A 25,043-nucleotide genomic window follows, 5' to 3' on the forward strand; every position below is an offset into this window, starting at 1 on the left:
TTCAGGAATGGCAGTGGTTTTATTAAAGGAAGTAACAGCAAATGTATGTTAAAAATAAAAGCACACAGAGACAATAAAACAAGAATTTCAATGATATAATAACATGAAAATGGGCATTCTTAAATTTGTATCTTTCTTCAGCAGTATTTATGAATGAATACATTGAATTTTAAATACATTTAAATAAAGAACATGCAAAAACAAAATTAACTTGCATCCCACAATTTTAAATGTACTCATGATTGTTTTATCTTTTAATTGACATTTTTAAAAAGATCAGTGAGGTTCTCATCAGCATTATTATAGATTTATATCTAAATGTTAAAAACGCTTCAATACAAACATATTGTGTAAGAATGAACAAAAGGATAACTTTTGTATTCATCTGTATAGACAGCTTGCACTTTACAAAAGCAAGTCCCTCATGAAACTTGCTGTATACATCTACAAAAATAGTAACAACTTTGTCAGTGTAAAGTGTAGTTTCTTACAATGGAACTATTTTAAAGCAAAACAGCATTAAAAGCAGTTTAGTGACAGAACTCTACATCCTCCAAAGATTAATTAGTCAAGAGAAAACGTTGGTAACACTTTGCAATCTGGTGTACATGAAGTTAGATATTTACTAACATGAACTAATGATAAATAATGATAAATGCTGTGCTTGTTAACATTAGTTGATGTGCCGTGAGTTAACATGAACTAACATTAAACAATTGTACTTTTATTATTCAACGTTAACAAATATGAATAATATTGTTCATTGTTTGTTCATGTTAGTAAATACATTAGCATTTATAAAGTGTCAAATATCGTAGAGTGTTACAGAAATGTTAAATCCAAAAAATTTAATAAAAAAAAGAAAAACACATTCTTAAAGGTAGTACAACATAAATTGTAAAGCATCCCCAAAAAAAAAAAAAAAAAAAAGACACTAATGTTTTTACACTTACACTAAGCCCAGCATTTTACAAAACAGATGTTTCCCACAGGGTTAGGCTCTCCATATCTGTACATGCTTGGTGCATATATTCTTTCAGTGCTCAGATCCAGCATCAGTTATGATGAACGGAGCAGGTTACTGAGAACTGTAGGGGAGAAAAGTAGACAAAAGTCAACAACTAGTAAAAAATGTTTCAGAAAGCAATAAATAAACCTAAGAAAACATACATATATAACTTCTGAAAACTTAATACTTATAATAAATGCAATAAACTTGACATCCATTACAACCAAAACTAAATAATAACTGAGAAATGCATTAAACTCTTCAAAATGTGACATTAAAGACATAATGTTTCTACATTGAAATTACATTAATATTTCAAAACATTTATTTTATATTACAAAACAATAACTGTTTTTGCTGTAGTTTTGATCTAATAAAAAGACTTTTCTGAGAATAGCACGATTAAAAAAACAAATAGCGTCACACCATTCAAACTTGGTGTGGATATTCATGTAAACTAAATGAAACAATCACAGACAGATTTGCATGCTGCATATGGAGTCAAATTTGGAGTCAATATTAATAAAAACAATAAATATTAATAATATAACAAGAACATAATAATCTTACCTTGTGGCTCGGAATTAGTACCATGGCTTTTGCCACTCTCTGGATCTTCCCCTATAAGAACAATAACTTTTTAGCTCATCCTGATATTTAATATTGTTTATGCCTAATTTTCACACTGTAAGTCTCTTACTGAAGTTCCATGAAAACACCATTAACATTTCTCTCACATGGTGCTAAAGGAGTCATCAGCCACTTTTTTAACATGGTCTTAAAAAACTCGACTCTGGTGGGACTCGAACCCACAACCTTTGAATCACTTCTCTAAGTGAGGCTTAGAAGTCCAATGCGCTATCCATTGCGCCACAGAGCCACCTGTTGAGCCCTCGAGGCCTTTGTAATACAAGGAAAGCAGTTCAACAGCCATCCACGTCATCCGCCCAACCCCCACTTCCTCTACAAGAGCTGCTGTTTGAGTTCAGCTACTTTTAACTCTGTATTGGGGCTCCCACCAGTGTTTACACAGTCGCAAGACAACTTATACGCCACAACAAGGCTTTAGACTTGTAAGTTTTGTAACTGTAAGTTTTTAATTTCTTCTGTGCAATCTGAACTATTCAAATAGGCAAGCCTCACTCAAATATCTAAACCAGGCTAGTACTTTTTTGAGGATTCAAATACTTTCCTCAAAAAAAAAAAAAAAAAAAAAAAAAAAAAAAAAATATATATATATATATATATATATATATATATATATATATATATATATATATAAAAGGGGGGGGGGCAACTTACCTCCTTGCACTTTAAAACAAAGTTTCTTTTTCTGATACGCAAAGTAACTGGAGGCAGCCCCGAGAACAGCAACTCCTACAGAACTGATGATGGCAGCCAGAGCTCCGCCTGTGGGACACATTTAAAGAGACACACATAAGATAATAAAAGGACAAGTGGTAGTTACAAATGCTTTTAAATGACGGAGGTAATTTGAAACAAAGTAACATACCAATCATTAGTAGAAGTTTGCTGACAAAACTACTGTAACTTGGGAATTTAACAAGAGATACAAAAAGGTTTTGCCACAAGGGGGCGCAACAGGAGTCAAATTCTCTACAGAATACATGGGAAATGTGCCAGTACACAATGTTCTTCAACTAGACGTGTTTTCTTTTTAATTTACATGTCACAACAAACTATGGAAAATAAAAGTTTACAAAATGTATACAGACTTTATTGATTAAATAATTAAATAGATTCATTACATAGATCACTGATAACTTTACTAGGTCTCCATCTTAAGAAAAAAGATTCATAATTTTGAAAACTACATATCTGACATTGCACAATTATGATTTACTGAACTAGAAAATAAGTTGCTGTAATTCCGCTGTCATGTGGTGTAAACATTATGGGTGTTGGCTGCATGCGGCCAATTTTTTTTGTGAATGCAAATATGCCTGCAGGAGATAACTTGACTAAAGAGAGCCTGTCGAATTACTTGCATTAGCTAAAGACTAAAAAGCTTCAGTTCTAACCTTCTACAAACATAGGCTACTTCTCTAAAGCTTATGAAGCTTGCTAATATTAGAGGCTATCGCTAATTCACTCTCTCTAGCTGGCAGGCCAGTGTTCTTCACACATGCGCAATACATTCTCGCCATGCCATTGTTGATGGTGTTAGTTTACCGGCTCACATATGCTGACAATGAAAAAAGAACAGGGCCAAAGCAGTTGGGTGTGACTGACATTAACCAAACAGAAGGAATTCTCACATTTCACTTTATTAAAAATGATCATAGATCGCCAAAAAGACAACGTTTTAAAATCAAAGAGTGGTACAGAAACTAAGTAAAGTAAGCAAATTTTGCAGATTTTTAATAAACCAACACTAGAGAATGCTAATGCTAAAGACACTGTTTCATAAAGTAAACAAACCATCACTCTAAGGTTGAGATATACAAGAGATTACAACAATAACAGGGTTTCTGCAGGTTTCACCAAGTTAAGTTTAAGACATTTTTGAGACCATTATGAATTAAATTTCAGACTCACACAATCCGAGTCTGAAGACTCACACACACATAATTACATTTTACATTTTTTTAATTTAATTTTTTTTTTAGCAAAATATTTTTAATATTGTGTCAAAACATGCAAGGTGTAGTTGCAAACATACACTTTCAGCAAAAAAAAAAAGAAAAAAAAAAGACAAACGTTTTATAAACTGTAATTAACTAAATGTATAAACAACAGTCTGAGGTCAGTGTCCTCAGTAGTAAATACATTTTAACTTTAAAGAAATGTTACTGTAAGGTAAATAAAGTTAAAAATGGCATTTTTTTATTTTTATTTAAAGTTTAAAGTTTTATTGAGATGGGCTGAGATGGGGATTGTATGGGGGTTAATGGCCAGATAGGGTAGGTATACACAAATTAAAGAAAATTAGGACCTGTTAAAAATACATAAATTAATTAAGACCTACAGTTGAAATCAGAACTATTAGCCCCCCTTTGATTTTTTTTCTTTTTTTTATATATATTTCCCAAATGATGTTTAAAGGAGCTAGAAATGTTTCACAGTATGTCTAATATTTTTTGTTCTTCTGGAGAAAGTCTAATTTGTTTTATTTTAAACAGAATAAAAGCAGTTTTTAATTTATTAAACACCATTTTAAGGTCAAAATGAGCCCCATTCAAGCTATATTTTTTTCTATAGTCTACAGAACAAACCATCATTATACAGTAACTAATTAATTAAAATAAATCCATTATTAGAAATTAGTTATTAAAACTCTTAAGTTTAGAAATGTGTTGAAAAAATATTCTCGCCTTGAATCAGAAATTGTGGAAAAAAAATAAACAGGGGAGCCAGTAATTCAAGGGGTTTTATAATCCTGACCCTTACTGTACAAGCCAATATTTCAGTAATTTTTAAACCTTTTAGGCCCTAAAATTCTGTTCTTTTTTAATTTTTTATTTAAGACATTTTAAGGCTTTTTTAGACCCTGCAGATACCCTGAATAAGTGCAAACCACCGAACCACAGTGCGAACCACAAGTTCATCAACTTTGCAAATGAATTTTTCACAGCAGTAGCTGCAGTACTATAGAATAGTAAAATTTCAGTCACCTAAATAATTAAAAATCTATCCATATTAAAAAGCACCACTATTAAAGCTAAATTTACATTTTTAGGCATATCTTTACATTCTAAGATTTTAAATTGATTTAAACAAACTTCAAATGCATTTAATCTGCTTGTGCTGATCGTTTGAATAAGATGCTGCCATCTCAACCCTGGCACACACTAAACAAGTAGACCACATCCTCTGACAAAAAACAAAACTGAACAAAACTCTAGTATACTTTCAGCTGAAACATGAACTACACAAACAAATGACAATAAAGCTAACCACAAGCAGCACATAAGAATAAAGCATGTTGAAGTATTAGCATGAGCACAAGAATTTATTTTTGAACATGTTTTCTAAGATCAGTTTCTAAAAATACCATCACATGTACAGACACACAAAGCACTTTCAGCCCAGCATTCTTTTAGGATGTTCAGTAAGTTCAAATGCAAAACATAGTGTAAATGTGAACAGATGTTTGTTTTGTTTTGCGTCTTTAAGTTCAGTCTTTAAAAAAAAAAATTAATAATAATAATTGACTTTTTTGTGCAGATAAAAAGAAACAAACTACAAGTGGGTTCACAAGAAAGTCTGTGTTAAAATCAGTTTCTTTAAATCTAAAATATTAAAAAAGTCAATGTTACAGTATGACAAGTGTCTGGGGTGAAATACATTTCATAGTGCTCGGCTCTACTTGAGATTTAGGCTGGCATAATCCCTGCCAGCATTAAAGCTTTCGGCTGAGACTCGCTCATGGACAAACATTTGCCAACTTCAATTTTCTGCTGCATTTTCAAGGTCAAGCAAGTTTAAAACTAAGCCAGAAGAAACCAGCGTTATACTGTTTCCACCTCAAATATTCCTTCTCGAGAAAATGAGTAATAAGATGGCAGACACGAGCAGAAAAAAGGAAGCACAGTAATGGAATGCTCAACATTGCCTTGGGGTTAATCCACTGCTCCATAAAACCAGAAGAGATAGAAAGCTAATTCTCATTTGAGACGTGTCAAGAAGAACAAGTCGCACTGTTACTGGAACAAGAACAAGAAAATGAACACGAAAAAAATAAAAAGAATAAAAAATACGTATCCCCATTGTTTGAACACAAAAAAAGTAAAAAGACCAGACTTCCTCAGGATGTCCTAAAAGATGCAGGAGCAATAAACATTTCTTTTAAACAACAAAAGTTGAATGCTCCATTTCACAGCCAAAATCCTCATTCATCAGTATACTGATGTATTACAAACATCCATTATCTACTCCTTAATTTATACACTACTCTTCAAAAGCTTTTCTTTTTTTGTCCTTTTGTTGGGCATTTGGTTGACTAAAGACGACTGATTTACCTGTACAGACTGCCAGTTTTATTGCATTTTTAAGATCAAATACAGATAGAAATAGAATAGATACCATTTTAAAACATTTTAAAAGATAAACAACCCTATAATTTCAAAACACATTTTATGTGAGGGCAAGCTAATTCTTCAGAAATTAATCTAATAAGATAGTTTGGTAGACAAACTATTTTTATTTATTTTATTTTTCTAATTAAAAATACTGTTTTTTTCTAAGTTTTATTTATTATAATTAATATATTTATTAAGTTTGTGGTTCATTCTACTGTGACCCCGGATTAATAAAGGTACTAAGCCGAAATGAAAATGAATGAATGAATAATATAAGCTTTTGATACGGTCTATCACTGCACTTTAATTAAGAGGCTGCATTCTCTTGTGGGCATTACTGGGTCAGCTCTGAGTTGGTTACCCTCCTTTCTTGCTGACAGGAGTTTTTTCTGTGTCCATAGGAACTCGTATGTCAGACTCTGTTCCTCTGTTCTGTTTTGTACCTCAAGGTTCTGTCCTAGGCCCTCTTCTTTTTAATATATATATGCTTCCTCTCAGCAAGATTATTATTAGTTTTAATGATATATCTTACCATTGCTATGCAGATGATGTACAATAGGGTATATGCCGAGCTAGAGTTTTTCCCATACTGATAAACTTCTGGTGACCTCTTACTTTTAATTTTTTTTCCATTTTATACGGTTCCTTTTACAGCATCGATGTTGAAATGTCATTAAAATACATTCAGTTAAATAAACTTTGGCATTCATTTAGTTGTTCAAGCCCAAATCAAGACAAAAAGTTGTTTGCTCGCACGCGCCAGTCAGAAACGGCAGGCTATCGCAGAAGCTCCATTGACTATACTGGAGTAAAATAAATGCTCATTATATAAAGACATGGCGGGGGATAATGTAATATAATGCAGTGCTTCTTGTACAATCTAAGATCCACTTTATATCGGATATCACTCAGCTAGTGGAGAGCGCTGATTTTTAAAGAAAACAGCCTTTAAATGTGCCAGTTTTTGCATTGGCATACAGTTTGCCGGAAGCACTTAACCCAGGTTACTGGCAAATTAAAAGTCCTTATAGCATGCTTCGGTATATACCCTATTATATTTTTCTTTGGGCCCTGAGAGGCTAGACATACTGTCTCTCTTGCAGGATTGTTTAGTATATTAACAAAGGGTGACAGACAATTTTCAGCAACTGAACCCCGATAAAACAGAAATGTTAATTTTTGCTCAAGATAGCATCACCCCAATGATCAGGCAAGTTTTGGGGGGCTTGTCATCTTCAAATTGCAGTGATATTAGAAATCTTGGTGTCATTTTTGATTGAGCTATGTGTTTTAATGTTAAATCTGTTGTTCGTACATGATTTTTCGCCTGAGAAACATTGCAAAAACAAAAGATATTGTGTCAAAGAAAGAGATGGAGATGCTTGTCCATGCCTTCATCTCTTCTAGATTGGATTATTGTAATGTTCTGTTCTCTTGTCTGAACAAATCCTCTATGGAGCGACTGCAAGTTGTGCAGAATGCAGCGCCGTGGCTTTTAACCAACACAAGTAGGCGGTCACACATTACACCTGTGCTTAAGGCACTTCACTGGCTTCCTATCAGTTTTAAAGTCAATTTTAAGATTCTGTTCATTACATATAGAGCTCTGCATGGTCAAACACCCCTGTATATTCAAGATCTTTTAAGCCAGGGGTGGCCAACCCTGTTCCTGGAGAGCCACCTTCCTGCAGATTTCAGTAGCAACCCATATCAAACACACCTGCCTGTAATTATCATGTGGCGTTCATGTCCTAATTAATTGGTTCAGGTGTGTTTGATATGGGTAGCAACTGAAATCTGCAGGAAGATGGCTCTCTGTTTTAAGCAGTCACTCATGTAGCAGGTCTCTGAGGTCTTCTGGCAAAGACCTGTTAGCCATTCCCAGAACTCGTCTCCCGATAGCACTGAGAACTCTGGGATCAGTTGAACTTAAAAAGCATTTAAAGACGCACCTTTTTGGCCAAGCTTTTAACTAACAGTATTAGTGCTTCTGTATTTGGATTTTTAATTTGTTTTAATATGTTATAAAATGCCTTCTTTTATTTTCATGTTTTCTTTTACTTGTTTTTTCTTATTGTAAAGCACTTTATGACTCAATGTCTGGGAAAGGTGCTATATAAATAAACCTTTACTTACTTACTTACTAACTAATATATCTATTATATATGCGTAAACATGCAGAAAGACTTTTAATTTAATAAAAAAGACTTTTTAAAACTTGGGTCAAACGATTTCGGGGAACTGTATACCGTTACAAAAATTGGTGCGTTTAAGGTATGTTTTTTTAAAAATCAACCGTCTTCACTGCCTAAATGATATACGCTATAAAGTGGATCTTAGATTGTACAAAGAATCACTGCATTAAATTTAATTTTACTGTGCCATCTTTAAAGTATTTACATATATTTTACTCCAGTATTTCTAGTTGCGTTTCTGCAGTAGCCTGCTTATCCTGACGGTCGTGTGCGAGTAAACGGCTTTTCATCTCTGTTTAGGCATCAACAACTAAATGAATGTTGAAGTCTGTTTAACTTATTACATTTAATAACATTACAACATCGATGCTGTAAAAGAAACTGTGAAAAATTGAAAAAAAGTCCCATTGACCGTTCACCAGAAAGTATATCGGTATGGGAAGAAACACTAGCTCTGCATATACCCTACTGGAATTGCTCAGTTCCTTTATTTTTCCTCTTCTCTAGAATGCATCCCATTTTTGAGGATCTTAACATCCAAAAACTCACAAAACTTTGCACACGCACCAGAATTGGCAAATATTAAGGTTTGTTATAGGCTTCTGAAGTGCGTGTAACAAAATGGCTCAACAGTGCCATCTATACACATTTAATGAAGTGACATAAAACATGCCAATTTGTTCCAAGCGTTGTATTTTAACGAACTCCTCCTAGGGATTTTATCAGTTCAACATCAAAATTGGCTATTGTTATCACCTTGGCGATTTTAAATTGCGAAGATCTAGAGTTTTTGTTGAAGGGCGTGTTCGTGAGGATCTCACAAACTTTGATGTTTCATCATGAAACAGGAAATTGTTATAATTGCAGTCCTGACCTAAACACGTTTACATGCCAACATTCAGTTACAGTCAAAGCGCCATCTGCTGCCAACAGGAAATTACATGTTTCAGTGTAACTAACTTCTCTTAAAAATTTTATCAGACTGAATCCAAGTTTAGTCAGTATGATCCAAAGACCTCTGTGATGTGAAATTGTTTTCATCAAAGGGTGTGTGGCGGATTGACAAAGTCTAGTTTTCCGCCATGGAATAACAAGTACTTATAACTCAATCACACAATATCCGAGCTGTAGAAACCATAAATCATTTAATAATGTTTTTTTATATAGTAATAAAAGTTCAGAAGAACAGTACTTATTTGACACTAATTTGTCTTACCAGTCACTTTTGATCAGTTAAAAACATCCTTTCTAAATTACCTACAGTATGAATTACTTATTATTATTTGTATTATTGTTATTACTGACGACACGATGGCTCAGTGGTTAGCACTGTCACCTCAAGCAAGAAGGCCGCTGGTTTGAGTCCCGGCTGGGTCAGTTGGCATTTTTGTGTGGAGTTTTCATGTTCTGAATAGGTGAACTGAATAAACTAAATTGGCCGTAGTGTATTAGTGTGTGTACATGAGTGTGTATGGATGTTTCTTAGTGATGGGTACAGCTGGAAGGGCATTCGCTGTGTAAAACTGTCGCTGTGATTAAAGGGACTAAGCCGAAGAAAAATGAATGAATAAATGATTTCCCACACCAAACTTTTGAAAGGTAGTGTATAAGCTTTTAACAATCCATATTACCATAAAAAGAATTAACTCACCCATACAATATGATTCATTCCACACTGCCAAACTGGCTAAATCAATACCACTAAATCTTCACCAAATATGCATAGCATCCTCAAAACAGCACCAGGAGTCCCAGCCTTATAACCAAACATAACTTGCAAACCATGTAAACAATCTGTAAAACCACTTAAAACCCAACACAATCAAAAGAAAGTTACTATCCAACACATTCACAGCTCAGCCTTGTCTTCGGTTACATTCAGAAGCCCCCGAATCTGCTCTAGCAGAGGCTTTGCTACTTGGTTAAACTTGTCAATCCAGACACTGAGGCCTTCTGGTATATTATCGACTAGCATCTTGACAAACTGGAGCCACTGCTGGTCTAGATCTGCAACGACAGACAGGCAACCGAAGCAGAGATTTAGGGCACGGCCAATGGCAGAATGAACAGTCAATTCAAGCACTCTTCAGGAATGCTAAAAGGTACCACACATACAGCCATTCACCACCCATTTAAACCAACACAGAGGAAAACAGTCTGCTAGTGGAAAACCTCAACATGTACTGCCCACAGTAATTGTTTTTGTCTGTTGGACCGCCCTGTGCTTATGTAAGTACTGTGTGAGTGTTAGTCATCGGACAAGCCTGGTTTCCATGGCTAAAACGCTTTATTTTTGTGGTCAGACTCATGAATAGTCTCTTCAAAATATAGATACAATCAAAAACAGAACACATGCTAACTTTGCTAAGAAAGACAATGCTGGATAAACTGAGCTTAATAATATACTGCCAAAAGTAAGGAAATGAGAGAATGAGAGAGAAAGCCAAAAAAAAAAAAAAAAAACCCAGAGGCACTCGCTCATGTCAACATTTGAGGGAACAACTATTTTTAAGTGGACTCCAAAAGGTAAACACCATAACAACCCTCATTTTCTGATGGTACACCAAGAGACTAACTGATAGGTGAGAAAAGCTATTGTGATTTGACATTTTTGAGAACAGTTTAAATAAAAAGGTACATATAATTATATATTAAATATATAATTATATATAAAATATATTTACCTTGAGGTTGCTCAGCTCCACCTAATAATAAAAAATAAATAAATAAAAAGGCACAAATTAACATCCAGCATAGAAGAAATACTGCTCAAGAAATGTAGATTGCTAATTTACTTTACTAAAAAAGTCAACTAAATGTATATAAACATTCATAATAAATTAAATACCACTTTGATCATCAGAAGAAGGGGCTCCTCCTCGCCCTTAAAAAAAAAAAAAAAACTGTTAGATTTAGTCTAAAACAGCACTAGACTTTCAGTAAAATAGGATATAAAGTCTAGCTAACTGAATATAATTACATTAAAGCTATTTAAGTCATACAAAGCCATACAGTACACTCCAACGAATTATGTAAAATAAAATACTGAATCAGTTGTGCTTTTCCTACACAGTCAGAAATAAAAGGTACACTTTTGTACTGTAAGGGTGATAAATAGTCCTTTAGGGTACACTTTTGTACCTTTAAGAATCTGTTAGGAACAAAAAATGTACCCTTTGAAAGGGTACTGCCACAGTAAGCTTTGTACTTTTATTTCTGAGAGTGTACATAAAAAAAACAAGTAATAATATATAAAACGAAGAGTTTAGATGCAAAACACCCTAAATCCATCAGACCTCTTTTCTTGTAAAAGAGCATTTTTTATCAGGCTCCTATAACTAGGTTCAGATGTCCTTTTATATGTAATAATAATATTATTAGCTAGTAAATAAGATACCATTTTTCATAAGACACATTGTATTATAAAAGTTAAAAATATATAAATTTGTCAAGTAAGTAGCGGTTCATTCCACTGTGATAACCCCTGATAAACTATAGAAAAAGCAGAAGAAACATTTATGAATTAAGTTAGTCAAGTAAGACATTAATTAAATCTTAACAATCTGTTGTCATGTCTGATATTTGGGATTTAGATTTAATGTAAGTAGAATAATGTAAACATTGAAAACATTGTAAACATTGTAAGCTAAGCTTGGTAGATTCAAATAATGTAGTGTAAAAACATTATGATACATCAATATCTGTGCATTTTCCATTAATATTAAAGGCTTAAAAGGCCCGGCCCGAAAAAAAAGGCTGGCCCGATTGGAAGAGGTTTGCCTGAGCGCAGTTCACTTGGGCTTTGAGACGTGACTTTTAAGGGACTGTTTGATATGTGTTTATTAGTCATTCTTACAGTTCAATGGCCGCAAATTGTCATAGATTATTAAAGACGCAAACCCCTCACTCCATGACAGCTGCGCACCTACAGCAAACCTCGTAATTCCTGCAGCACTAGGACTTTATGATTTTTTGAGTGTCAAAAGTGGCTGATCTGTTCGGCAAAATATCTGACTGTGTGTCTCCGCATCCCAAACAACTAAACGATATAACCATAGACTGTAAAATAAAGGATATAACTAAAGAAATGTCCACTGTGCTGAGCGAAAGCGCTTCTCTACTGAACAGCGAATCATCGATGATGTAAGCGTGCTCAGGCCCGATTGTAATGTGAGTGCGGGCCGTCAGGGGAGACAGGAGTCCAATATTGTTTTGGCCCAGTTCGAGGCAACTGTAGTAGTGTGAGTACGCCCTAAAACACAAAGTGGGCCTACTGGGCAAAAAGGGGATGCCTCTCAGACAATTTTAGAAGCTGTCATTCATTCATTCTCCCCATACTTTAAAAGGTCACGAAACACCAAAACACATTTTTTGAGATGTTGACAGTCGTACATGTATCACACACTGCTAAAAACACTATTAGGACACATATATTTCACAAAAAAGTAAAAATGTGTTGTTTTTGCTTTATTTTGAGCAAATTCGTAACTTCCGGTTTAAAACAAATTTTCAACGCTGTGTCATGGCCATGAGATCTTAGCGTGTATTCCAGCGTGTAGACTGGACGTCTGTACCTGGGAATACCGTATTACGTCTCTGTGTGTGTTGGATTCATTCATGAGTATGACTTGGTTCAAACCAATTAGCGCGCACTAATGTGTATGCTGTGCAACTTCATTAATGCATGACAGCTTTGACGACAGTTTTACCTGTCATAGTGTTCAGACGGCAGAGAGACACCACGTTGTGTTGCCAAAACAAACGGAAGAAGAAGAATTGTTTGGAGATACGGGTCGTTAGTGTTGCTTTTATAATGTGCTGCAGTGAAGGTTTTGTTTTTATTTTCCCTCTATGAGAGCGCAGCTGAACTCACGTGTGAATCAGTGCACGCGATACGTGGCAGAAATACGTTTGTTCGGAACATTTTTTACTGTAGAGCAGGGATTCCCAAACTTTTTTTTTTGGGACCCACCTAGGCAAGTAATTCAATCTCAAGACCACCATAATATTTTATTATGAAAAAATGGGTAAAAAAATGTATCCATTCAAAGCAGTCAAAAATATATGGTGTGCGGCTTTTTGGATTTTGCGATTCGATATGCACATAATGAGGCTCGAAGTGCTTTTTGTGGGATGCTGGCTGTAACTGATATTTTTTTGTTGTTGAAAAAGATACTCTTTTTTTTTTCAGAAGAGAATATGATCAACCTTTGATCAAGCCACTGGATTATGATCAAGCCCCGTCACATCGCAGTAAATTCCACTTCTAGTGTATAGTCATAAGAAACTAAATAGCTTTTTGATCGGCTACTACAAGCTGGGAAAACGTCAGATAAATATGCCAATGCAATTAACATTATTGCTCAATTGATCTAATATTTACACTTTTGCTTGAGGATGGAATGATGGGGGTAGATACATTACTATTACTATTTTCCATAAGATCTATGCCCTTCCACAACATTAGGTGACGTTAAAACTAACAGATAGCACTATAGCTATTTATTGATTAGCAATCTGTCAACGTTGGAATGTAAAAAATATTGGACAACAAATAGCTTCAAATGATAGAATACATAGCAAACATTAAAAAATATTGACAATAAAATAAATGGTTTAGCCTATTAAAATCAATGGCCTATCCAGAAATTAAATAAAGCTATAAAATCTATTTCACTTTTGATTGTATTTGCATATTGATTAAAGTTACTATAGTTATTTAGTGAAGAGCAGCAAATGAATATCTCATTGTGTTTTGTTTGATAACAGAGGTGTTAATGTAAGAATGCACAGATCTATAATGAAGCATTCGACTACTTTAGTAACTGTTTGTGCTCATTTAAGAGAAAATTAGTTGTGTTTAAAATAAAACATGCAGGACGGAGCTAAAAAAAAAAAAACGAAAAAATAAACACTTTTCCGACGATCCCTTACTGAAAGCACCACTCTGGGCGACCTCTACCAGCTAAACGCAGATTGTGAGAGCTCAAACAGAGCAGTGCTCGTAATGTCGAGTGAAAAAAAGAAAAACACAGCTATGAAACATATCCAGCTTTGTCTTTTGTAGGAAACACTTTAGATATTTTTAGGGTAGGAGGTTTTTGAGTTATTGCCGTCAATCGTACTGGTTTTGATTCACCGCAATGTAAATATAGCTGCAGCTATGTGACGTTACGCGACCCAACTTTGTTGACTGTGCGACCCACAGTTTGAAAACCCCTGCTCTAGAGCTTTTCGCATCTGGAAATTGTAAAAATCCAGATTTGCTGCTCGTCTCCTTTTAAAAAAGACGTGGCTCCAGTTTGTGTTAATAGTCCTGTCTCTACAGATTTGGTAAGTGTGTGTGATCAGTGCCCTTTTGTTGGCCCCCTTTTACACTAGTGCGTTTTAGTTTTAAAATGGCGTTCTAGAATGAAAACGATTCGCGTCCACACTAGCGTTTCACCCAGTGTTTCTGAACAGCTCTCCGTCCACACCAAAACGCTGAAAACGCATATCACGTGACCACACACACACTCTTGGGCAAGCGCTGCTGCTTATCTACCCAGATGAGAGCTCTGCTCGTATGACTGCCAGGCACGTGCACACATAGGGCTCAACCTGTGCAGTGCACATGCCCTTTTTAGTCTTGGATAGAAAGTGCCCTTCCAAAATGATCAAAAGTGCCCCCTCGATGCTACACCCTCCGTCCTGCCCTTCAGTAAGTGCGCGACAACACCGTTCTTGAGTACGCGCACGACAACACCGCTCTTCAGTACGTGTGCGACAACACCGCTTTTCAGTACGCGCACGACAACACCGCTCTTCAGTACGCGCGCGACAACACCGCTCTTCAGTACGCGTGCCACAACACCGCTCTTCAGTACGCGTGCCACAACACCGCTCTTCAGTACGCGTGCCACAACACCGCTCTTCAGTACGCGCGCGACAACCCCCCTCTATTACTTGTTCTCAGGTAACGTGTTTTGGCTAAGCACAAAGACAGGTTAATAATTAATGTAACCAAGTAGCCTACATTCTGTATATTGACTGATCGCTTGCCTTTATTTCCTATAATGTATAAACTTATTGTATGTTATACTTTTATAATGGCCATAATCGATTATTAAAACTGATATTCAGCAAAAGAGAGGGTATGTTTTGTATTTTCATTGAAATTGAAAGGAGGCAGTTGTTATCGGCTCTGTTTTGTTATAAATATCCACACAGTGAAGATGATGCTCACAAATGCAGCACAACGCCTCAACATTTCTGCTGTCTGTTAAGTTGCTAATATCAAAATGAAAATAGGCAGTTCCTTAAATCATGTTTTCATTTTATTTTTTTTAAGAAAGTGAAACAACGTAGCCAGGGTGATTTGAATGAAGTTATAAAGTACACTGTTCCCTTTGAAGATTTACCCGTGTCCCCATTAGTCTGTTTTCCATATCCAACTGTACTCTTTCAGTGTTTAAAGACAGACCTTAGTCAAAAAGATTTCTAAGTTACTTAGTTTACGTTAATATCACTACAATATTATGGACTGAAAGATCTGCTGTAAACGCTGCTCTCCGAGTGTAAATGTGAACACTGCAAGCAAACCATTACCGACCGTCGTGTTTAATTTTTGCCACATTTTATGACAGGAATGACACACACGGCTTTCTGCCCTACCAATTGCATCTGAGTTACCGAGAAACGCAGAGGATTTTTTTTCTCTTATACGACGTGCGGTATCAAACATTTCACCGTCATTAAACACAATCACTGTCTTTCTCCCCCGCGTCTGTGTTTGTTTTGCCTCGGTGAAAATCAGCATGTGCCCAAATGGAAACTCCCATTTTTATTCAAATCCATTTTTATTCAAATCCTTCCCCTTCCCTTTTCCCTTTAAGAGCCAGTTGCGTCACGCCATAAGTGCATTTGCTATTTACATGACAACTTTGTAAGTGGAAAAACTAAGCGTTTCACTAGCAACAAAACAGTTAAACAGAGCATCTACAGCACGAGAATGAGAGTTAAATTATTAACTTTCGCTTTCGTGGATAGGGAAACCTTGTACGCACAGACATCGATTAGCCTATGAATAATTAATTTAGTTTGTTTAGCTCAAAGATTTGTTTCAAAACTATTTCTAAATTCAGTTAAAATTTCCAGCAAACGTATAAATGCTCAATAATATCGAAGTGTGTTCTAAAACCTGAGTTACATCCAAATACACAAGCTGTGCCCCATATGGTCTGAAACCTGACAGGTGGGCAAATCTAAGCTTGTTTTTAATAAAACAAATATAAATATGGATATAATAAATAATACTGCTAATAATGACAGCATTAAAAAAAAAATTGTCACGAATAAACTGAAAAAGCCCCTCGAGATTTAGAAGGCATGAAGGCAGGGGTTTTTATATTTTTGTCGGCTAGAAAATAATGTTTTGCAAAATTTTAATAATTTAAAATTATATCCTATATATATATATCCTTAATATTTTAATTATTTTTCATATGAAAAGATATTTGCGTATTGCTCCACATCTTGTGTGTATAAAGCAGTGTGTAGGCGAGGCGCACAACTAACGCGCTCTGCACTGGACAATAAACCGGCTTTGTTTTGGTCTATTGAAAAATCTATTATAGTTTCTCAAAATAGCAATGCGCCAGCAATGCGCCTCAGAACGCCTTCCTTTTTAGACCAGAACACCTATGGGCGCACATATGAGCGCAAATGCATTTGCTATTTAAACAGTGTGGTGCAAAACGTCAAAATGACTCTTGTGCCAAAGTGAAACTAGCAAACAATTGCGTCGCGCCTTGCACCACATTGCGTGGGGTGTATAATAGAGCCCTTGGTCTCTTGTTTATCCTCATAGAATCCATGTCTTTCATGAAACGCAGTTGCCGTTTTATGTATAGTAAATCGGACTCATTCAAAGTAGCGTCACTGCGCAAAAAAATGTTATGAATGCATGTTACACTTCCGGCTGTACATTGTGTTTTCTTTTTCTTATAATGCAGTAGTAATGAGGGCGGTATGGTACAATAAATCAATCAATCAAACCTCTACTGCCGCCTCCATCGGGTTTATATCCACCTCGCTCACTGACATCAACAAGATCACTGTCATCAAAAGATCCACCACCTTAATGAAAAAATAAGAGCAATAAAATTTCAGAGGACAAGCAGTGTAGTACACAAACAAAAAAAGTAAATTTAGTGATTCTCCTGTTTCAATGACTTTTACATTAAAGCTCAAAATGTTCATTTAGCAAAATGAAATGTGATGAGCTTTTAAATTATTACCTTGTGTTTTCAAATGTGAAAACACAAACATGAAAAAGTATTCATTATTTACTCTCCACTAAGTGGTTCCAAATCTTTACGTTTCTTTATTGTGTTGAACTAGTTATGTCAATGATTACAGGTTTCCAGCTTTCTAAAAAATAACTTCATTTACGTTCAATAGAAGAAGAAAAATGGGTTAGAAACAAGTGAAGAGTGGGTAAATGATGACAGAACTTAGTTATGGTTTAACAAAGGAAGGAAACACTTTTTCACAAAGGGCTATGTGGTTTTGAATTTATTTTCATTTAATAATAAAAGTCTTCATTTAAAAATTGATTTGTTTGATGATTTGAAACAATTAAGTGGGATAAACAGTGTGATAAACATTCAAAAAATAATAAATCAGTCAGGGGGCAAATACTTTTTCACATTACTGTATATGTAAAGTGATTGGTTACAGAAATTAAACTGCAATTCCCGACAACTTGTCTCAGCAATTTAGAAAACATTATTTTTGAAACAATAATGTTAATCATGCACTTATATCTTAATAAAACAAAGTAAACTTAATTTTTTTTTTTTTAAACTATAGACATCTACATTGCACATTGTGTAAAAGATAAAACTGGGGCATGTTAAGGTAATATCAGAATGATCAATCATGCAGCTTAATGCTTATCCATTCAATTTAAATTATACACATTATATTATGACTTAAAAGTGTATTTATTTTAAATTTAAAAGTGCAATAAGGAATATTTTTAGAAAAAAAAAAAAAACTTTTGGGGCATCGAGTCTTCTTGCAGCCAACTAGCAGTAAAATGTGTGTCTTTTTAACAAGAGATGAGAGATCAAAGTGTGACATGTTGTTTGTTTTGGTGTTTTAAAGTAGCAATAGTACCAGCATACCAGTTTCTCTTTCTTTAGGTGGGAGCATAGGTTTTTTGGTCTCTGTATCTGTAGAAATAGACAAATAAAATAAATAAACTCGTTCAAAATGGCATGATTTGTTACCTTAAAATTATTAGATTGATAGTAGCTGTAAAAGATAGTAAGAAAAAAAAATTATCAATTGGCAATAGCCATAAATAGTAACAGAACAGCCGGTAAGTTAGCGCTTAATACATAAATATTTAATAAATCCTATTTATGTCCAATATTTATTTATTTATTTTTTAATAAACAGTTCACAAATAAATAAAAAACCCTAAGAAAATAAAAGAAGAAATTATGTTTTAAATAGTAGGTAAGCGAGTAAATTATGACATTTCTTTTACTTGATTAAGCTGACTGTACAAAAAAAAAAACCTACACTAATTTAGGCAAACAATTGACTAATATATGAAATAAATGATATTGCTTGGATGGATGGATGGATGGATGGATGGATGGATGGATGGATGGATGGATGGATGGATGGGTGGGTGGGTGGATGGATGGATGGATAAGTGGGTGGGTGGGTGGGTGGATGGGTGGGTGGGTGGATGGATGGATGGATGGATGGATGGGTGGGTGGGTGGATGGATGGATAAGTGGGTGGGTGGGTGGGTGGATGGATGGGTGGGTGGGTGGATGGATGGATGGATGGATGGATGGATGGATGGATAAGTGGGTGGGTGGGTAGATGGATGGGTGGGTGGGTGGATGGATGGATGGATGGATGGATGGATGGATGGATGGATGGATGGATGGATGGATGGATGGATGGATGGATGGAGGGATGGATGGATGGATTTTTCTTACCTGGACCAAACGCATCAGATAGATCCAGCTCACCTGAAAAAATGCAAACTGAATTAGTCTTATTACTTAAAAATATAATTATAAAACTAAAATTCAAAGATTTATAAAACACAATTTACTTTTCACATTTGTATTTTTATATTTAACAGTTATACATATATATTTCTTATATGTCTTTTGCTAAACATGCATAGTTAAGTCATATAAAAATGAAACAGAATTGTTTTTTTTAAAAAACGGCTTTAGCATGAGTCATATTGTACACCCAGACATTTGACATTTGTCCAGTCCCTCAAATACAAAAAAAAAAAAAAGCATTAATAATTAAATATGGCTATATTGTCAGGTTATTGATTTGCATATTCACTGGTGAAACAGGTTGCTTTATTAAACATATTTTTAATACTTGCATGTAAATGATACTGTATTTATGCAAGTTTTACCTCCAGATGCTGGTTTCTTTTTATCTGCAAATATATAAAAAGGAATACATAAAGTTGACAAATGCACTCATTTACCAAGACAAACTGTATCAAATTAGCAAATTAAATGAGTTCCCTAAACATTCCCAACAAAATGCAATATAGATATATTGAGCAAACATGACTACATAAACCCTATTTTAAGCACACTGCATGTACATTATACCAGTAAATTATGCAACAACTTGCAATTAAACCTACTTCACATCAGAATCACCTTACACTACATGAAATAAACTGTAAACGGCAAACTGTCTCCAAAAGTCAACTCCTACAACTCCTACATGCATAAAAACATAAAAAAAAAAATAAATGAATAAATAAACAAAAATAAATTCATATTTTTTTACCATCCACTGATTTTGGGGGAACAACAACAGGTTTTTTGGGGTCTGTGTACAGTAAACAATGAAGATAAAACAAAAAGGTCATTATCATTATAAACTTATAAAGTTAAATTGAAGGTATAAGCAGCTGAAAATTACATTCTGCATGTTTTGGAACTCTAGCGAGTAGAAAAAAATTATATATAGCTCTATGCTTCTTATGGAAGAACACTTTAGATGCAGCTACGTATGATATTTTTGAGCCTTTCAAAGTCCACTGGGTCTTACCTGATTCAAAAGCATCTGCTAAATCAAATCCTACAAAAGTACAATAAAGGTGAAACAATAAAATGGCACTCTACATATATTCACATGAACCTAACAAAGTCAAAACAATAAAATATAAGTGAAAATGAGTGGAACCATATTAAATATTTTAAATAAAGATTACCTGGATCTGCATTTTTGGGTGGGGGTGGTTTTTCTTTTGGCTTCTCTGTGGCTAAAGTGCATAACAATATGATTTTTTTTTATATACAAAAACTGCACACAAACAAGTATGACACAACTTTATATATATTTTACATATTTTAATGAATCAAAATTTTAAATCTACATCAAATTGTAGAACATCAACATAAAAATGACCAATGGAATAAATACAGAGAACCATCTACTTACGGATCTCATCATCATCACCAAAGGCATCGCCAAGGTCCAATTCTGCAAAAAAACCATTACTTTAATATTCTGTTCAAAGAAACTCAAGCTTAAATTGAATCTAATTTCTTTTCTGAAACATCCATATCGAGAAAATGGGCCAATACAAACTTCCATTTTTTAACCAATCAGAGCTCCAATCAGTAAAGGATTCATTCAGCCAAATAAGCAAAACTTATTTATTAATTTAATTGCAAACAACCAAATTATGAAAGTATACATCAGCAGCATTAGACCGTAACACTCTAAATATACATAATAAACATAGAAATAAACGACCCATACATGCCAAGTTAAATTTACTAGCTAACTACATTCAGAACTTGTTTGTTAGCATGTAAATCATTACATTTGATAAGAATGAATTAAATTAGTCAGCTCTAAACTGACTGCAGTTTACATGTGACTAACTTATAGTACTGGAGGCATATCGATTCAAATGTCTAAATAATTGTTCTCTCAAAGCAACTTCTAAAAATAAATTGCAAAAATGGCCTTTCCTTAAAGAGACAGTTCATCAAAAAAAAAAAAAAAAAACACTTTAGGGTCACAATTTACAGTATTAACAAACTATTAATTACCACTACTGGCTTAATTAACTATCAATTACTGTTAAAAAATGTATTTCTTTTAATGTTTTATCTTTAACAAAGATAATTCAGCACTCTAAACTTTTAACAAAGCTGGCTTGTCTTAACCAAACATTGGGTTAGTTTTTTTTTTTTTCTATTAAATTTAAGTTACATTTTTTACCACAGTGGTTGGGTTTGTTTATATTTGACCTAATTTAGGATCACAACCACCCAGTATTTTTAGAGTATGCAGCAAAATATTGTCATTCATAAGCCTGCAAAAAACATTCAAAGCATCTTCATAAATATTAAAAAACCATAACAGAACACATATAATATCTGATGTCAGATATTATGTGTTTTGTTATGCTTTTTAATAATTCATTTAATAACTTTTATTATCATGTATGCCAGTGTTTCTCTACCACGTTTCTATGGGACCACCAGCAGTCTATGTTTGGATGTCTCCTTTGTCTGTCACATCGATTACAGGTCTTTCAGTCTCTGCTACTAAGCTGATGATCTAAATCAGGTGTGTTTAGTTAAGAAGACATGGAAAATGTGCAGAGCTGGTGGACCACCAGGAACATGGTTGAGAAACATTGATTTATGCAATATTGCATAATGTAAGTCTTTCGGTATTTAAAGTTTAAAAAGCCTCATAAAGACGTGTATCTTTAGCTGTTTATTAATAATTTTTGGTAAGGTATAAGTTGTGTTTAAACTTTGGGAAGAATTAGCTATGCAGAATAAGATCATACTTTATACTATTACTACCTACTATTTATATTATTTTATTATTATTATTTCTTTTAACTAGTGGTTAAACATGTGAATTGTGACCTAAACTAAAGTGTTAACTTTTCAATCAATCCAAACTCAGCATTCCTGGAGAAATCATAGTAGGACAAAAAATGTGTTCTGTTGAACCAAAAGGGGATATACTGAAGAATATTTGAAAGCATGAACCATTCAGTTTTGTACTGTTTTCTTACTTTATTGTGAACATTTCCAACAGTTTCCAATATCCTTTAATACATGTTCAAAAAAAAAAAAAACAGGTTTGGAACAGGACAAGGGTGAGTAAATGAAAACTATTTTAATTTAGGTGAACTATTCCTTTAAATGTTTTTTTTTCTCTCAAAAAAAAAAAAAAAAAAAAAGCAATTGTGAATGTTTGTGAGAGGGAAGGAAAGAGAGAAAGAGAAAACACCAAATCAATAAACCAACCTCATTCCTAAAGGGTAAAAGTCTTGACTGGGCTAAATGATTGGAATTTGACAGTTCACTTTCACATAATAACCCCACCCATCTATACACTGTGTGCATCTATTGTGTATGCTGTATTCACATTGAACAACAAGCATTTAAGATGACAGTTAATAAATCTAGACATAAAACCAAAGTATTGTTATATTTTTTCATGTACAGTATATGACACACATTATGGTGGGCATGCAACTGCGTGCCTGCCACACGAAACTGCCTGATAGGGCAACATCCTGTGGCTTATGTTGCCAGAGCAATGTGAACTGCTTTCATTTCTGCTCTGTGCACGAATGTGGCGGATGGTTATATCAGAACTGTAACCAGGGCAATCTGTCTATTCAGAAGTTTATGCCATTGACTTACATCAAATGCATTTTCAAAAGAACTACATTTAAGTTTGGGAAATGTGAAAATTCAGGGAAACTTAAAAACAATAAAAAGACTAATTTGGGAGTGTATAAACGGTATATTTGCATTGCCATGCTTATTTCACAGTGGTTCTTACCACAAATGTAGCACTGACTATTAAACAAGTCAAGAGGAACTGATCTCAGATCATGGCAAACCAAAACAATGCTTTATACTATACAAAGAGTGTGTCGATGATAGTTTATTTCAATGTCCAATGTAGGAACAGTGCCACAGGAAGTATGGGTCAACATCATGGGATCAAGTATATTTAGTACGCTGTGTTCAAGGCAACTAGATTGCTAAAAATGGAGTCCAGGGCACATTTTGCTATGAATGAAAATGTGTATTTCTGTGACCTTAAAAGTATAATTGAAGATGTTATGCATTACTTTTCAGGACACTAAAAATTGTGATTCCTTTTTTATGTTTTATTATTTACCAAAATGAATTAGCACTATAAACTCTTTAAAAAGCTGGCTTGTCGTAAAACAACATTGGGTTCTTTTTTCCGATTAAGTTTAAGTTACATTTTTAACACAATTGTTGGGTTTGTTTATACTTGACCCAATGTAGGATTACAACAACCCACCATTTTTAGAGTATGCAGCAAAAATATTGTCATTCAGAAGCTTGCAAAAAGCTTTCAAAGCATCTTCAGAAGAATTAAATGCGTAACACAACCCATATAATATCTGATATCAGATATTGTATGTGTTGTGTTATGTTTTTTTAATAATCCATTTTTATATTACTATTCATGCAATATTGTATAATGTAATGTTTTAAAAGCCACATTAGGAAGTGTTTTGCTTATGATTTTGGTTACAGCTGGAGAACCAAAGTATATAAAATATTAACGTTAACACAGGTTTTCACCGTTTACAGCTACTGAATAATCATTTAAAGTTGTTAAAATCCAATTAAATAAACTGAATTGGGGGAAATCAGCATCTACTTCTGTAGCATGGATTTATATGTCATAACCTTTAGTCATACATTTAAAAACAGTATGTTACCAATATCGACTTACAAAAAGAAACATTAGCTTTGTGCTAAAAGTCCTCCTGCCATTCTTCCCAAGGGTTGGTGAGTCATGCAGTTTGTATGTGGAAAAATCACATTTCGTGTCAAGCCAACGTACCAAGGTCTTGGGTAACTCAAATCAACCTCTTTGTTCACCAGGGCAAAAAACTGCGCTAGTAGGCAACTGTGACTAATTTCCACATAAAAGCGACATAAACCAGCGACGTATAGAAGAACTGTCAAAAATCAGCTTCTTCTGTTACAGTTGTGATATTTTGGGAACAAGCGGTCCCAGTACGCAAACTGTTACAAGCGCTGTTACCAAAACAAAACGACAACACAAACGTTTAGACTGGAAACCATACCTTGCGCTTTGGTTGCTGCGAGACCTGCCAGCAGAAGTAAAATCCACGTGTATGAATTCATCATGCTGTAGAAAAGTATTAAATATTGTTTGTGTTTTTTGAGAGCTTTGAAACGCGCTAAAATTAGAAATTCTGGTAAGGAAAGTTCAGCAGTAAGATTTACTCACCCCTTTGAGTGACCCAAGCGAGCTCCAATTGCTATTCAGCAGTTCAGCGCTTTGCGTAGTTTAATTACAGATGATGTGCAGGAAAGAGAGAGTGTCCTCGCCACGCCCTACCTGCGCTCTTTTGGAGAGGGCGTGTGCTTGAAAAGAATTTAGAGTGTGCTGTTTCTTGTTCAAAGCAGATGATCTAAAGAACAATCTTTTTTATTTATTTATTTTTTTTTACTTCTTATTGTAAAGTTGTACGTTTATGTTCGATTTATGTTTTTTTTTTTTTTATGTTTGTTCTTGTTTTAAGCATATACACTTTGATGACAAAGTTGACTAAGAAAATTTGTTGTTTTACGAGACCAGATGATAGGTGGCGACAGACTCTAATAAAAAAGGTGAACTTGACAGCCAGTAGACATGATCTTTAAACTTTTGGAACATATTCATTCATTCATTCATTCATTCATTCAT

The 25,043-nt window shown here is 34.3% G+C and overlaps 1 protein-coding gene and 1 non-coding gene across 12 annotated transcripts; both read right to left on the reverse strand.

The window, feature by feature from the left end:
- cd99 (CD99 molecule) lies at positions 1 to 24,665 on the reverse strand. Of its 11 annotated transcripts, NM_001079980.2 has the most exon segments (15): positions 1 to 1,088; positions 1,580 to 1,630; positions 2,312 to 2,419; positions 10,931 to 10,951; positions 11,095 to 11,130; positions 17,283 to 17,363; positions 18,416 to 18,463; positions 19,250 to 19,282; positions 19,693 to 19,716; positions 20,082 to 20,123; positions 20,346 to 20,375; positions 20,509 to 20,559; positions 20,739 to 20,780; positions 24,418 to 24,482; positions 24,585 to 24,665. In NM_001079980.2, coding segments are annotated over 14 exon segments (657 nt in total). In that variant the 5' UTR covers positions 24,479 to 24,482; positions 24,585 to 24,665; the 3' UTR covers positions 1 to 1,059.
- On the reverse strand, positions 1,798 to 1,889 carry trnar-ucu (transfer RNA arginine (anticodon UCU)). The gene is given in 2 exon segments: positions 1,798 to 1,833; positions 1,853 to 1,889. It is a non-coding gene; the product is annotated as a tRNA-Arg (tRNA).
- Positions 24,666 to 25,043: the final 378 nt, after the last annotated feature.

This window comes from Danio rerio, chromosome 1, assembly GCF_049306965.1.
Source record: "Danio rerio strain Tuebingen ecotype United States chromosome 1, GRCz12tu, whole genome shotgun sequence".
In the NCBI taxonomy this organism is placed as follows: Eukaryota; Metazoa; Chordata; class Actinopteri; order Cypriniformes; family Danionidae; genus Danio; species Danio rerio.

What these genes read in the sequence shown, in the direction of transcription:
- cd99 (XM_068219725.2), bottom strand. Translation starts at nt 24,481, where the DNA reads ATGATGAATTCATACACGTGGATTTTACTTCTGCTGGCAGGTCTCGCA. An exon ending in AAAGAAACCAGCATCTGGAG is followed by an intron (nt 19,283 to 19,692) that starts GTAAAACTTGCA and finishes GCATTTTTTCAG; the next exon opens with GTGAGCTGGATCTATCTGAT. An exon ending in TTGTTTTAAAGTGCAAGGAG is followed by an intron (nt 1,631 to 2,311) that starts GTAAGTTGCCCC and finishes TTGTTCTTATAG; the next exon opens with GGGAAGATCCAGAGAGTGGC.